The sequence below is a fragment of the Amphiprion ocellaris genome, chromosome 11 (assembly GCF_022539595.1).
Source record: "Amphiprion ocellaris isolate individual 3 ecotype Okinawa chromosome 11, ASM2253959v1, whole genome shotgun sequence".
NCBI classification, from domain to species: Eukaryota; Metazoa; Chordata; class Actinopteri; family Pomacentridae; genus Amphiprion; species Amphiprion ocellaris.
The window spans coordinates 5,892,068-5,906,305 of NC_072776.1; the positions used below are offsets into that span (position 1 = coordinate 5,892,068).

Below are 14,238 nucleotides of genomic sequence, written 5' to 3' on the forward strand. Positions count from 1 at the left end.
TCACATGCATCACTATTGCTGCTGGACCGCTTGTTCAGGACGTCTGTGTGCACCACATGTTTTAACTGATGTTCCTGTGCTTAATTTTAGGTGACAAAGGAGATACCTGTGTTCAATGTGAGGGCAGTGGCCCACCTGGACTACCTGGAGACCAGGGTCCTAAAGGAGACCGAGGTGAGTGAACAGTGGGCACTTTCAAATATAAAGGTGTTGTCCAGTTACCAGATTTACATTGTTATAGTCCAAAGAAATAGTGACTCCGTGATCCAGTTGCCTTTTTCTATTTGCTGGAGGCCCTGTATCATGTGCTAAATGTGTTCTGGACTATTGATTTGGTCTTTTCAGTGTTTCTGACCTAAGTTGTTTACGTTTTTACTGCTCAGACACAACTATTTGGCTATTACCATTTTCTACTACTTTTTAAAATTTTTTTTTTACTTGTATTGACACACAATCTAATGAGTATGGAATGATATAAGGATGTACAATATCAATTTTCATCTTGCAGGACCTCCTGGTGCAGTTGGCGGCAAAGGAGAAAAGGGTGTTCCTGGGCTTCCTGGACAACCTGGAAGACCTGTAAGTAGAAACATGTTGTTAGAAAACTAACAACAAAACCACTCTTGAGTAAACAGAGCAAGAAAAAATATTCCAAACTGTCTTCAACATTTTTTTAAACGCGAAATCCATTTTTGTGACCTGTGTGCAGGGTTCTCAAGGAACTCCTGGACTGATGGGGGCTCCCGGTGCTGTCGGTGAGCCAGGTGACATTTACGTAGCTCCTGGTCTTAAGGGAGACAAAGGTCTTCCTGGTCAAAGTGGTTTACCAGGTAAACCAGGTGTGGACGGACTACCCGGGAGAGATGGCTTACCGGGTCAACCTGGTCTCAAAGGAGAACCCGTAAGTGCACATGTTTGGTTTGTGTGATGCATGCTTGCCACTCTGTTGCCACCATTGTTGACAGCATTTCAAAAAGCCTCACCCTTGCACCAATTTATGACCCTGAACCCACTGGTCCCTTTGAGGTAAATCACAATTGTCAGAGCTTGATGCTTCTGTGTGGGGATAAATGACATTCGAGCCAAGACACCAAACGTTAATACTGCACATGTTCTACATTTACATAATAATCTATTCTGCATGAACTGGCTGACCACAATTGGTTAAGATGATTCTTGCATCCACTTTAAAGCATTCACTCTATGTAATTTATTGTCAGCTTTTCAAAAAGCAAAGCCAGTTTGACATTTCTTTAACCTTGCTTTCAGGCCAAAGAAGGTATCAAGGGTGAACGTGGACCAGACGGCAACCCTGGTCTTATTGGACCACCGGGAGAGAGGGGTCCACCTGGTGTGCCAGGCTTTGGCCGACCAGGAGAGCCTGGAGAGAAGGGTAGTCAGGGGAGACCAGGAATTCCTGGAGCTAATGGAATACCAGGTAGGCATGAGATTTACACTGTAAAAAGATGGATTCAAAGATGAAATCAGACTTCATCTTGGTGCCATATCTGAAACCCAAACACTGACTCTGTTGACCCCCACACCTGTTGAGTCCATAATATAAACACTGTGTGTCCACCAGGTGCAAAAGGTGAGCCAGGTGTAGCTGTGAGCTCTCCTGGACCTCAGGGGGCACCTGGACCTCGAGGAGAAACTGGTATAACTGGAATTCAAGGTGAGAAAGACCACAGTCAGCAAGTCTTCATTTATACTGCAGAAGTACTGAAATGTGTATCTTTAGGATGAATCAAGGATCACAATCTTGTAAATAACTTAAGTGAAGGAGCAGAACGTGATGCTTAAATTCACATTCATGTGAAGGTTGTTGGTCCAGTTAAAATATGTCTTTGCAGGTGACAGAGGCCTTCCAGGAGCCCCGGGGTTGCCAGGTTTTCCTGGAGACAAGGGTGAACATGGACCACCTGGAATTGGATTTCCAGGCCCATCTGGTCCTAAAGGTGAGTCCTTCCATAATGGTGATGCCACCCACCTTTCCAAAGATGAAGAAATTAAATGGGGACTAAGTATTTGCACAGGGCATGCATTTAAAGGCAACGATACAGAATTCAGAAGAAGTGTTTTCTCTGTGTTTTCAGGAATCAGTGGAATTCCAGGAGCACCAGGATTACCAGGAGAACCAGGAAGGCCAGGGCAGGATGGCTTAACTGGAAAACCTGGTGTACCTGGACAAAAGGTGTGTATTTGAGAATGTGTATGTTAGTTCATTATTTATTTATACGATGTATTGTGTTCTCGCAATACATGGTGACCTGCATTCTAAAAGTGCCCCACACAGTAGAAAGAGAATCAGTGAAAAATAAATATTTTTTTCCTGACACTCTATTTTCTCAAAATGAAAACAAAAAGAAAAATAAGACCTACAATATCATATTTTTTTTTTTAACGTATTATTTTGGGAGATTTATATGCAATGCAATTCAGTGCTTACTTCTGTGTCTTGCAGGGTGAACCTGGAATAGGTCGTCCAGGTCCAAAAGGTTCACAGGGTCCCCAAGGAATTACTGGCTTCCAGGGAGATAAGGGTGGCATGGGAATGCCTGGGATTCCTGGGCAAGAAGGACAGACAGGACCACCGGGACCTCAGGGAATCAAAGGTACTGCAAGAAACACATCTTTAGCTTTATTGGAATTAGTCCATGCCAAGAAGCACCTAGACTGGTTTGGTGGTGACTGGTGATTGATTCTTTTCATTTCAAAAACAGGTGAAATTGGGCCACCTGGACCACCTGGACAGGTTGGTGCACCAGGTGCACCAGGAAAAGGCTCACCTGGAGCTCCTGGACCACAAGGACCACCTGGAGAGCCTGGACCATTTGGTGAGCACAAACTCAGCAAAAAACCTAAGACAGTTTTTCATGGAAGCAGTTTGATCTGTTACAGTAAGAAAGTCATGGGCGTAAATGATAAAATCCATTTAGCTGCTGCAGTTTCTGGATCCTTTATATACTGTCATTTTGAAGCTGTTTTGGCCTTTTGAGACACTTTAACAGAACAGATACAGTTAATGTTACATGTAACTTCCTGTTATGACAAGTCAGATGTCAGTTGGGAAGAAGTGCTTTACTCTTTAACATTCTTGCTGAATGTCAATTGGTGTAGGTGAAATCAGTACAAACACACTTCTTGTGTGTATGTTTTGCAGGGAGGGAAGGTGTAAAGGGAGAGAAGGGCTACCCAGGTGCTCCTGGTCTAGACATGCCGGGCCCTCAGGGAGAGAAGGGAACCCCTGGGTTCCCAGGAATCCCAGGTTCCAAAGGACTACCAGGGCCACCGGGCTTACCAGGCAGGGACGGATACATCGGAAACCAAGGTGAGAATTCACAGACAGATACATGGAGTTCTTTAATGTCTTTAGGTCTGTGGGTATAATTTTGTCCTCTTTTGAAATTGTTGCAATATAAATTATCATAGGCTGGGTATTCATGAAATAATGTATTTCACATTATATTTACATTACTCATTGATTGATGTCATCACTAGTGTTATTACATTTAAGCAGATATGTTGAGGTCATTTCAGTGCATCTGCCTTGCTGTTCTTCTGTTCACTGCCAAGGTTTTGTCATTGACACTTCCATTAAATGTTTCACATTAACAGCGTCAAAACTACGAGATGAATTATGGCCTTTCAACATCTGGAAGGATTTTAATGAGAAACATTTGTGCAGAAATTGGAAGTTTTACAAATAATTGCTCAAAACTGAGGAATAAAACAGCAAAGCTGAAGTATTAAGAGTAATTTAGTGAATGAGAATAGCATTTTGAGAGAAAAGCAGGGCAGCAAAGTGATAGGTATGACATGACTTCTTGCTTTTTACAAAATTTTTAGAAAAGCAAGCCTGTTTTCAAACATATTCATCCTTTAAATATATTTTTTAGTTACAGTAATGCTACTGTGTGTCTGTAGGTCCTAAAGGTGAAATGGGGTTCATAGGAACACCGGGAGTACCTGGAATACCTGGACCACCAGGTACTCCTGGATCTCCTGGTCTGAGAGGTGAGCAACACCAAATGACAAAACTCCTACTTCTTCTTTTGACAGTTTAAGAGTTTCTGGACTTCTTCAGCTTCATAAGCAGCAATAAAACCCTCTTTCTGTCCTTTTGCTCAGGTGATCCTGGTATTACTGGACCAAGAGGTGATATTGGAGAGCCTGGACTGAAGGGAGAAAGGGGAGAGCCAGGTATTGCGGGACCTCCTGGGAACATGACTAAAATCGAAATGGAAAACATGAAGGGGCAGAAAGGAGAGAGTGGAGACACAGGTATGAAACAATATACTGTTCTTTGGCTTGGTAAGAGTACATTTTCCATATAGAGATCTGCTACTAATAAACCTATATGTTAGGTTTTATATATAGTTAAAGTAATACCTCAGTGCACATGTGTTTTCTTCATTTGTAATTCTGCTTTCCTATCAGGTATACCTGGAGTCAGTGGAGAGAAGGGCCACCAAGGACTTCAAGGAGACCCTGGAATGCCGGGCAAAGATGGAGAGCCTGGATTACCTGGACAACCTGGTGACTTACTGGAATACCTGAAATTCAGTTTAAATTTCTTTACATATTTTGATACAAGCAGTTTTGTAATATTGGGTTTATCATTCTCAGGTGAGAAAGGAGACTCTGGTGTTCCTGGAGAGCCTGGCAGTATGGGACAACCTGGACAGAAGGGCAACGTTGGGGAGATGGGAATACCAGGTAAAAATGCCCAAATAAATAAAGGGAGAAAATGTGACATGGACATAAATGTAAGTAGTGTGAATGTGAGTGTGTGTGCAAATGTGTCTTAAATGTAATAAAACCGGATTTTCAGCCATGCAAAGATAGAAGCTCACAAGATTTCATGTAGGGGAATATTACAGTTTACATGACATTGTGTGAAAATTAAATGCAACTCATATATCATCATTTTCCTGTGCTTGTGTGTGTGTGTTTGTGCAGGTCCTGTTGGTCCAAAGGGTACTAAAGGAGATTTTGGTACACCGGGACATCCTGGATTCAGAGGCACAGATGGAGAAAAAGGAGACAGGGGAATACCTGGTGAGCCAGGTATCGGGCTCCCAGGACGTCCAGGAGAAAAGGTAATTAACTAATTCAAAATAGTTGTAAGTCCAACACTATGAACACAGGCAGATAGTTTAAATGCAACTAGGACAACATCTTACTCTATATGTGTTTATTTAAACTTTAAGAGCTTCTACTATGAGTCTTTTAATAACCAGTGTTAAAATTCTGTTCTTGGTCATTTGTATCATAACTGTGATTTTGAGTTTATTACTTCAGCATCCTTTCATCTTTCAGTTTTCAGTGTGGTATTTGTGAAAAGTGTGCTACAGCTTCTGACTCTCTGTACTGCATGTCTGTTCTTAGAGACTTCCATATGGAGTCTGAAATGCATCACAAATATCCATTACACATCTTAGAATGCAAGAATTTAAAAAATGTGAACTGACATCCAGTACAGATTGAAACGTTTTTGCTGTGATATATATCACATTTATCCTCATGTTGTCATGTCTTCAGTATCATTGCCAGTATTACTTCTTAGTTTCTATTTTCATCTTATGAATGCTTAGTTTATAGCTTAGTTATTTTTTATTTAGTAATGCATTATACTTATATCTTATTATCACATTTCTATGAGGCACTGCATTTATTTTCATGTTACTGTGATTTTATTTCTGAGCAACATCTGCAACAAAAATTTCCTTTGGGATTAATGAAGTTCTGTTCCATCTCATCTCATCTCATCTCATCTCATCTCATCTCATCTCATCTCATCTCATCTCATCTCATCTCATCTCATCTCATCTCATCTCATCTCATCTCATCTGTCCTTATAAATAACGAGTACCTACCTGCCTTTATTTAACATTACTCTCATTTCGTCTTCTCGTACAGGGTCAGACCGGTCAGGCAGGATTCCCAGGAATACCTGGAGAGAAGGGTCAGAAGGGTCACGAGGGTATGCCTGGCAAGCCAGGACTGCAAGGATCCAAGGGAGACCAAGGAGCCGTTGGCTATCCAGGTCAGATTTCAGTCTGTCTACCACTCAGCTGAAGGTATAGTTAATCATACATGTTGTTATTTCAGGTGTATTCTCATCGTGGTTTGTGTGTGTGTTGTACAGGTCAGGCAGGTAGACCAGGTGAGAAGGGCACTCCTGGCCTTCCTGGGTCTGCAGGAGAACCTGGTCGTGAAGGCCGACCTGGTGAGTAATTTATTTGATCAGCCAGTCAGAGCCAAGTCCATGCAGTAATGACAGCCAAAATGTCTTTGATTTGCTCAACGTTTGACACCTAACTCACCTTGTAAGATGCATTTTTGTATGAAGAGTTCAGTCTTAAAACCCAACTGATGAGTGAGTTGTGATGATAGCGTTGCGTGAACTGGCTACTGAAAGCTCCAAAACTTTGCTGATTTTTCAAACTAACCACCATAATTATACCATTAAACATCAGCACACCTGTCCTGCTTGGTCTTTTGTACAGCGGTCTGCTTGTCAACAATGGTTAATGACAGCTGAGCAATGGGTGGAATTATCAGATACAGGAGAGATAAATACACCTGTTTTCAGCAAATGCTTATTTAGCTTGGCTAGGCAATAATGAGCTAGGTGAAAGTTGAGCCTCTGCCAGCCTAACATACAGTTACCAGTAACGAGGAAACTTGTTCTCTTCCAGGTGAAGGTGGGATGCAGGGACCTCCGGGTCCTCGTGGAGACAAAGGAGAGCCTGGAGTGGACGGCATCCCCGGATCCTCAGGAGAGAGAGGAGACCCGGGTTAGTGCCCTTTCAAGAATTTGCAAACCAGAGCCTAAGAGCTTCATGTATATAGTCTTCTTTATTTTCTTTATCTGGGACCCTTCACTATCTTTACCCAACTCCTCTCAACCACAGCTATCAGAGGCTCATTTTAGTTTTTAGTTCACTTTGTCTGTTTTTTGGAATGTAAATAGGGAATCACACAAGCACAAAAGAAGCAATCAAACAGTGTTATCAGCTTCAGTCGTGGGTTCAGGTAACAGCAGGTTCTTGAAGTATATGTACAGGATAAAACAGGAACTTCTCCTAGAAAAACAGCTTCATAGTACTTGTAGAGGTCAGAAACAACACTGGAACCTTTAATAACTGCAGACAGTATGTACGACAGCGAGTACTTAAATTTTCATTTTTTCAGTATCTGTAACGTCTGCAAAACCCTCACACACACTGAAGCTGCCAAATACAAAAACACAAGTCATAACGTGGTAAATAAATCTGGACAGCATTAACTAGAGGTCAATATTTTTAAAATCTCAGTGAAGTACACCTTTAAAATATCAGTAAAGCTCATCTTCAACAACATGAAACAGTGAAAACAGTGTGAATAAAGAAAGTACAACCCGGGAATGATGAAACATGTAAGCTTATTTCACTCTATGTCCTACATTACATTGAAAAACAAACAAATGATGATAAACAATAAAAATGTCAAGTCTTGCTATGTTCAGAATATGCATGTTTCCTTTTGTTGAATTCAAAGCTGAATTTATTAAAATGTGAACTTATTGTTTTTAATTACATAATTGTAAATTAAATATTTCATATCCTAATTAAAACTGCATAAACTTCGACCATGAAACCATTTAAATTTGAAAATGATCTCACTTAAAACTAAATTAGAGAATGGAGTGGCCACTTCCATTCAGTGACATTAATTCAATGGGGATACCAGAGTAAACAGTATCAAACGCAACAAGTTAAAATGTATAATCCTTTTCTGCAGGTATACCTGGTCACGGTTTGCCTGGATCACCTGGAGCACTTGGTAGCAAAGGTTAGAGCACCTCCAGCATTCACTCATATAATCCCCTGGTTACTGGAGGCTAACAGCTTTTCATCATGTGGCCTTGTCTTTTTCCCTCCAGGTGACAAAGGTAGTCCTGGTTTTCCTGGTGCTCCAGGTCATGCAGGTGTCCCTGGTATCAAAGGTGATAAGGGGCTTCCAGGCCCACAGGGACCCCAGGGTGAGCCAGGAGAGCAGGGTCACCCAGGTATCTCTCTAGAGGGCCCTAAGGGAGAGAGAGGAGAAACAGGACAACCCGGAGAAGGAGGTATTGCTTGCAATTCATTTGTAAATTAGGAAATGGTGTTTACATATTAATACTAAGTATATTTTGTATTGTATTCAACAAAACTCCTCTTTTATCCTTGTCAAACAGGATCCCCAGGAGCACCAGGACCTTCTGGCTTGCCAGGCCAAGATGGTCAAAAGGGAGATAAAGGAGATCAGGGTCTTCCTGGTTTCCAGGGAGAGTCGGGACACAAGGGTGACCCTGGATATCCTGGACTTCCTGTATGTCCTGAAGCTGTTTTCTACTTCAGCTTTTGTATTTTACACATCAGTTAATGCATGATCTAATGAGAAGTAGCTAATAGACATCAGTAAAAGTTTTTGTAAATGTTGCAAAAGTAGAATTTTTTTTGTGTTTGTATCGTTTACAGGGACAACCTGGCCTTCCAGGTATTGATGGACAGAAGGGAGAGAGAGGATTGCAGGGTGTTCCTGGCTTCCCAGGTGAATATATATGGTACAGTGTGATATAACTGTTTGTAATAGGCAGTATGTTTTTAAGTGTGTGTGTATATGTGTGCCTTTATGTGTGAAAGCAACATGTTTGTGCAATTATGAAAGGAAATATGAGTATTTTTAATCAAATAATTAACGATAAAGCACACTAATACCACCTCTAGGTGTAAAGGGTTCTGTGGGGGACTTTGGATTTAAAGGAGAAGTTGGAGACAGAGGATTCCCAGGAGAGAAAGGTAATGAAAGAGTGAAAAACCTTCAGTGTTTTAGCATTGAAAACTGTCATTAATCACATTAATTGTTTTCCAGTTTCATTGCCTCCATAGAGCTACGTCAGTAACAGAAAAATTTCTTCCTATGACACGATATATTCCAGGTAATGATGGCCCTCCTGGTCCCCCCGGCCCTCACGTTTTCGTCAAAGGAGACATTGGTTTCCCAGGAATTCAAGGTTTGCCTGGACCTCAGGGGCCAACTGGGTTCCAGGGACTGAAAGGACAGCAAGGTAACACTTATTAAAAATGTGCCCCATTCAATCTCCAGTGTTGCACCAGCTTTCTCCTGCTCCCTAGTCTTTCACATGCAGTTTATAAACTGTTCCATGTTTTTTGTCACCTTCTCTCAGGTGTGACAGGTATTTCAGGTCCAAAAGGTGAAGAAGGTCTCCCTGGATATAACGGTCAGCCTGGAGCCAAAGGAGAGCCTGGCCTTCCAGGGCCACAGGGTGAGAGGTTCACAGGGATTAAAGTGTTGTGTGATATTTTTTTTTTTTGTGCCTTCACTTTCTTGTCTCATCGATAACTCCATCTGTGTAGGACCCAGAGGACATCCTGGACCCCCAGGACCTGATGGTGTTCCAGGACAACTGGGTCCACCTGGTCCCTCTTCCATGGATCATGGGTTCCTGGTAACACGTCACAGCCAAACAGTGGATATTCCATTATGTCCTGAGGGAACCTCACTCATATATGATGGCTACTCATTGCTCTATGTACAAGGCAACCAGCGCTCTCATGGACAGGACTTAGGTGGGGAACGTGATATGAAAAAGAAAAAGCAAAGGAAATAAAGAAAGATGTGACAGAGAAAGACGTGAAATAAGCAAGGGGGATGTTTTTTGGGGTGAATTTCACGGACTATGATGTTGTGTTTCAGGTTCGGCAGGCAGCTGTCTGAGAAAGTTCAGCCCCATGCCCTTCCTGTTCTGTAACATCAACAATGTGTGCAACTTTGCCTCTCGTAATGATTACTCCTACTGGCTCACCTCACCTGAGCCCATGCCAATGAGTATGGCACCTGTCACTGGTCAAAGCATCAAACCCTTCATCAGCAGGTATGTCAGCTTTTCTATCCAAACTCTTCTGTTTCAGGTTGGTATTATATTTATGTGGCACTTCAATACTGTGGTGTTTGCGTATGTATGTGTGCACAGGTGTGCTGTATGTGAAGCCCCTGCCATGGTGATAGCAGTTCACAGTCAGACCATCATGATCCCACCTTGCCCTCAAGGCTGGGACTCTTTGTGGATTGGCTACTCCTTCGTCATGGTAAGACAAATAAGAGTCTGCCTTCTCAAGGCTGCACGTCATTCTTTTTCACATATTGTGATGGATCAGAAAAGATTTTTTCTGCGTCAGAGACAGAGCTAAAATTTGGTTATACAGTTAGATTTGGTGGGAAAAGCTCTGCTCTCTGAAGAAGGTCTCAAAGTATCTAGCAGCAAGTATTCAAGAAGAATGAATACCAACATTAATAAGCATAGATGAGATTTCAGTTTAATCATCAAAAAATAGCTCATAAAGAGGAGGTTGGAATGGTAGAGGAGTGCAGCAGACAGTGTTGTCATGTGTGTTGCAGCATTCTGAGTAGTGTAAGGTCATAATCAGCCAATGACTGTGAAGCAGATGGCGACAACCACCCTAGAGAGGCACAGCTGATTAAGATCAAGCTGAATCCCTGGAGTGTTTGCTCAAAACACATTTTTACATTTTCGGTTTTGTTTTGTAGATTTAAAAATCCAACAACTCACTTACAGATGTCTTATTGCAAAAATACCCTATGTCCTTTACTTGCATTGCATTATGTGTGTTTGTGTAGCACACCAGTGCTGGTGCTGAGGGTTCAGGTCAGGCTTTGGCCTCTCCTGGTTCCTGTCTGGAGGAATTCCGCAGTTCTCCGTTCATTGAGTGTCATGGTCGGGGAACCTGCAACTACTACGCCAATTCCTACAGCTACTGGCTTGCCACTATCGAAGACAACGAGATGTTTACGTAAGACAGACACTCACACTCATTGAATTTCTTCAATTGTTGTTTTTCTCATTAAGGTCTTAAAGAGCCCATCTTATGCTTTTTGGGGTTTTCCATTTCATGTATTTAAAAGTTCTACAGAGTTACAAAGCTCAAAGTCCACGCCAAAGGACATTTTCCTTACAGGGAGCTCTGCAGAAACCAGAACCGCCTGAGCTTGTCCTAGCATACTTACAAATATAGCCATAGATTTCGGGTTTTGGTATGTGATCAGCTTTGCTTTCTTTTTATCGGCCCAGTGAACCAATCTGAGCACAGTGAGCTTTTTTGGGTGATAGGCTTTAAAGAGAGGAGCTAAAACAGAGCATGTTAGGCAGAGGGTAAAAGCAAATCCTGCAGCAATGAGTGTGAAAAAAATGTTTTTTTTTTTAACATTAAAGCAAACATATTCTAGTAGATCCAAAAAATGAAAGAAATGTGTAAATGGGCATAATATGGGCTCTTTAATAACTCCTGAAAGTCTTGTTTTTGCTGACCTCCAGTGGTTGAAGTTCTCACTGTACTGCCTGCTGACCACTGTTGGATGGTCAACAAAGTACACTTTTGACTACAGCAGACCAGTTGTTCTGTGTATAGTCAGAGCTAAAAAGAGCTTCCACCACAGAGGGCGGTGGAACTGTTTTTTAGCCGAGTGTTATATTTTGATTGCCATTATCACGCTGGCTTCACGTTTACTTTATGAACACGATAATATGAGATGGACTTGTGATGTTTTCCGATTCTACCTCCTTCCAGGAAACCTGTCCCCACAACGCTAAAGGCAGGCAATCTCCGAACACACATAAGCCGCTGTCAAGTGTGCATGAAGAGGACATAAACCCCATTACCTGAGTTCTCCGTTTTAACATGCAAGCAATAAGGAGTGCATCGACGTCCTCGGCTTGGCTTTACTCCCCGTTTTCAAAGGATGGTGCTATTTCCCTGCATGTCATGTGTAAGAGAAGAGGGGCAGAAACATGGCAACAGCCAAAGGTTGAACTTTACAAACCAGATCACAGAGACCAAGTGGCCTTTTGCTTGATGCAGATACACACAATCACAACATGTTTCTAAAGAATGGCACCCAGTTTACCACTGCACTGAGTACATGCCCCCTAAACTGGTAAACTGGTGTTCATTTTGAAAGGGCTGTTTGTGTAAGTCAGGTGCTATTGAATCTTTCTTGTCTTGCCTTTTCCTTTCCTTTTGTTTCCCTTCCCTACCAGTGCCACATGGCTCAAAGATATAGCTACACATTATTTTAGAGTTTCACACCTTATAACGTGTTTAAACGTACTAATGTAAAGGATGGGGCTTACCACTGGTTACTTGCCATTTGCTACAATACCATAATGTTGCCAACACAGATATATACCGATCACTCTGTTGTAAATATGATGCATTCCTTTTTAACATAGTTCAACATACTCTCCTCAGGTTATTACTGAATTACTTTGTGTGTTATTAAGCCCATTTTTATTTATAAGATTTATGAGAATATGTTGGACTTGAGTTTATCTGAGATTCCATATAACCAAAAACAACGTTTCAACCGCCAGCGCCTTATTAACATACAAAACAGCACTGAAAAAGCATTGACAGGTGTGTGTGTGTGTGTGTGTGTGTGTGTGTGTGTGTGTGTGTGTGTGTGTGTGTGTGTGTGTGTGTGTGTGTGTGTGTGTGTGTGTAGGTGTGTGTAGGTGTGTGTGCGTGTGTGTGTGTACATATATGAATGCATTGGAGTGGTCTGGAAATGGTGTATGTGTGTTGTGATGTCTGCATATATTTTGTTGCACAACTCTGTTGTTGACATTATCTGAAACAAATGCACAAAAAGAAACAGACAGTAAAAGGAAAGCATCTTTTCTATGCCCTGTCAGTATGTACCAGCCGCGTCTCAAAGATCTGACTCTTTTCACATCAAAGTGAACCAAATCTTTCTCATCTTTGATTCCCAAAGAAATGCACATGTATATATACTTACACATAACACGTACTTGCAGTTCTGCTCGTATACTTGACTGTTTCCATTTGTGAATTACTTTTGTCATCCCTGTTGATTCAGTCATGGTTGCATATTCAAGTCAAAAATAGCATCTACGCAGGTTGAGATGCTGTATAAGGTCTTAAGATATTGTTTTTGCATTAGAAGATAATGTCAGTAACGAGTTGATCCTTGAAATCCTCTTGGACCCTAGTCATTGTTTCTGTGTCTCTTTCAGAGCTATTTAGAGATGCAAACTGTCTAAGTTACAGCAGTTACTCTTACCTAACTGCACCCTGTTTTAGTTTGTGTGTGGTTTCTGGCTGTGATAAAATGCTCAATTACAGTATTAGCAGTATTCGCCAACATGAAGCAAATGTCCTTGCAGTTGGAATGATCTTCAATGATTAACAAACAGAACAGAACACACTTCATCAGCATTTTGTATTTTCCACATCCCATACTGTGTAATTCCTGCAATAAAATGATTTGTAGAATATTCTTATTAATTTATCACGTGCCAGTGTTTTCCCTTATTTATTTTTTTGATTTCTTAGACAGTATTTTAAATCTACCACAAGAGGGCAGCACCAGCACACTTTGAAAGTCAGGTTCTGAGGATTCATCATTTCAAAATTCTCCATTTGGGTGACTCAGAAGCTCATAGCGGTTTTTGTTTTTTTACTAGCCACTAACCAACAACGGGAAACAAAGCTGACCTCAAATATATCTTGAGCAATAATTTCAGTGCAGCCACTGCAACAACACTTGCACACGGCGATGCAGCCACTACCTCAGCACTTCTGCTGGGACTGTGGCCAACAAACCCGTTCACCCCCACGAAAACACAAACGGATCGATACGCTCCGCAGAGAACCAGATAACCCCTCCTTTCAACTCCGCTCTCGTCTTTCATTTATTACCGGAATCCTATCCCTTGTTTCCTCTCTTGTCACCAGACAGACAAATAGAGCCCTTGACCCCCAGCTGGCTTCATAAACATATCCGACAAAGACCTTGACCTCTGACCTCTGACGTCAGTCAGGTGGGAGTGGGACTGGATGGACGTGCCACACTGGAAGTTCAAAATGGTCAAATGACAGGTTCAACTGAGAGCAATGGCCCGATGACCGTGACATTTGCTTCAAAGCTGAGATGTCTGCAGTTTGGCCAAAGGTTACATTCAGGAGAAGCGACTGAAAACAGCACCTCTGCTTACACTGAACACACTGTAAGAAGGAAAAAGTGGAGAAAACTTGATAGAAGTCAAGAATTTTCAGGAAAACTTTACGTTAGGTAACATAGCTTCAAAATTTCTAATTTAAAGTTAAACATTGCATTACCTAGCACTCAAAATAAGCCTATTTCTCCTAC

The 14,238-nt window shown here is 41.7% G+C and overlaps 1 protein-coding gene across 2 annotated transcripts in view; it reads left to right on the top strand.

The window, feature by feature from the left end:
• Nucleotides 1–13,377, top strand: part of col4a1 (collagen, type IV, alpha 1) — a 45,917-nt gene extending 32,540 nt beyond the window's left edge. The window contains exons 23-53 of one of the 2 annotated variants that reach the window (XR_008603199.1): nucleotides 91–174; nucleotides 509–579; nucleotides 710–901; nucleotides 1,270–1,438; nucleotides 1,583–1,675; nucleotides 1,854–1,958; nucleotides 2,097–2,194; nucleotides 2,465–2,615; nucleotides 2,724–2,837; nucleotides 3,164–3,331; nucleotides 3,928–4,017; nucleotides 4,132–4,284; nucleotides 4,441–4,539; nucleotides 4,630–4,719; nucleotides 4,963–5,102; nucleotides 5,923–6,049; nucleotides 6,152–6,232; nucleotides 6,705–6,803; nucleotides 7,789–7,839; nucleotides 7,931–8,116; nucleotides 8,225–8,358; nucleotides 8,508–8,580; nucleotides 8,757–8,828; nucleotides 8,969–9,097; nucleotides 9,218–9,316; nucleotides 9,408–9,620; nucleotides 9,748–9,925; nucleotides 10,025–10,139; nucleotides 10,690–10,862; nucleotides 11,637–12,526; nucleotides 12,571–13,377. Coding sequence is in view for 1 of the 2 variants with exons in the window: in XM_023267280.3 (XP_023123048.2) it covers nucleotides 91–174; nucleotides 509–579; nucleotides 710–901; nucleotides 1,270–1,438; nucleotides 1,583–1,675; nucleotides 1,854–1,958; nucleotides 2,097–2,194; nucleotides 2,465–2,615; nucleotides 2,724–2,837; nucleotides 3,164–3,331; nucleotides 3,928–4,017; nucleotides 4,132–4,284; nucleotides 4,441–4,539; nucleotides 4,630–4,719; nucleotides 4,963–5,102; nucleotides 5,923–6,049; nucleotides 6,152–6,232; nucleotides 6,705–6,803; nucleotides 7,789–7,839; nucleotides 7,931–8,116; nucleotides 8,225–8,358; nucleotides 8,508–8,580; nucleotides 8,757–8,828; nucleotides 8,969–9,097; nucleotides 9,218–9,316; nucleotides 9,408–9,620; nucleotides 9,748–9,925; nucleotides 10,025–10,139; nucleotides 10,690–10,862; nucleotides 11,637–11,718 (3,629 nt within the window). In the remaining variant the exon portion in view is untranslated. Of the gene's footprint in view, nucleotides 1–90; nucleotides 175–508; nucleotides 580–709; nucleotides 902–1,269; nucleotides 1,439–1,582; nucleotides 1,676–1,853; nucleotides 1,959–2,096; nucleotides 2,195–2,464; nucleotides 2,616–2,723; nucleotides 2,838–3,163; nucleotides 3,332–3,927; nucleotides 4,018–4,131; nucleotides 4,285–4,440; nucleotides 4,540–4,629; nucleotides 4,720–4,962; nucleotides 5,103–5,922; nucleotides 6,050–6,151; nucleotides 6,233–6,704; nucleotides 6,804–7,788; nucleotides 7,840–7,930; nucleotides 8,117–8,224; nucleotides 8,359–8,507; nucleotides 8,581–8,756; nucleotides 8,829–8,968; nucleotides 9,098–9,217; nucleotides 9,317–9,407; nucleotides 9,621–9,747; nucleotides 9,926–10,024; nucleotides 10,140–10,689; nucleotides 10,863–11,636 lie in introns of both variants that reach the window. The other variant, XM_023267280.3, reaches the window with a different exon arrangement.
• The last annotated feature ends 861 nt before the right edge of the window (nucleotides 13,378–14,238 follow it).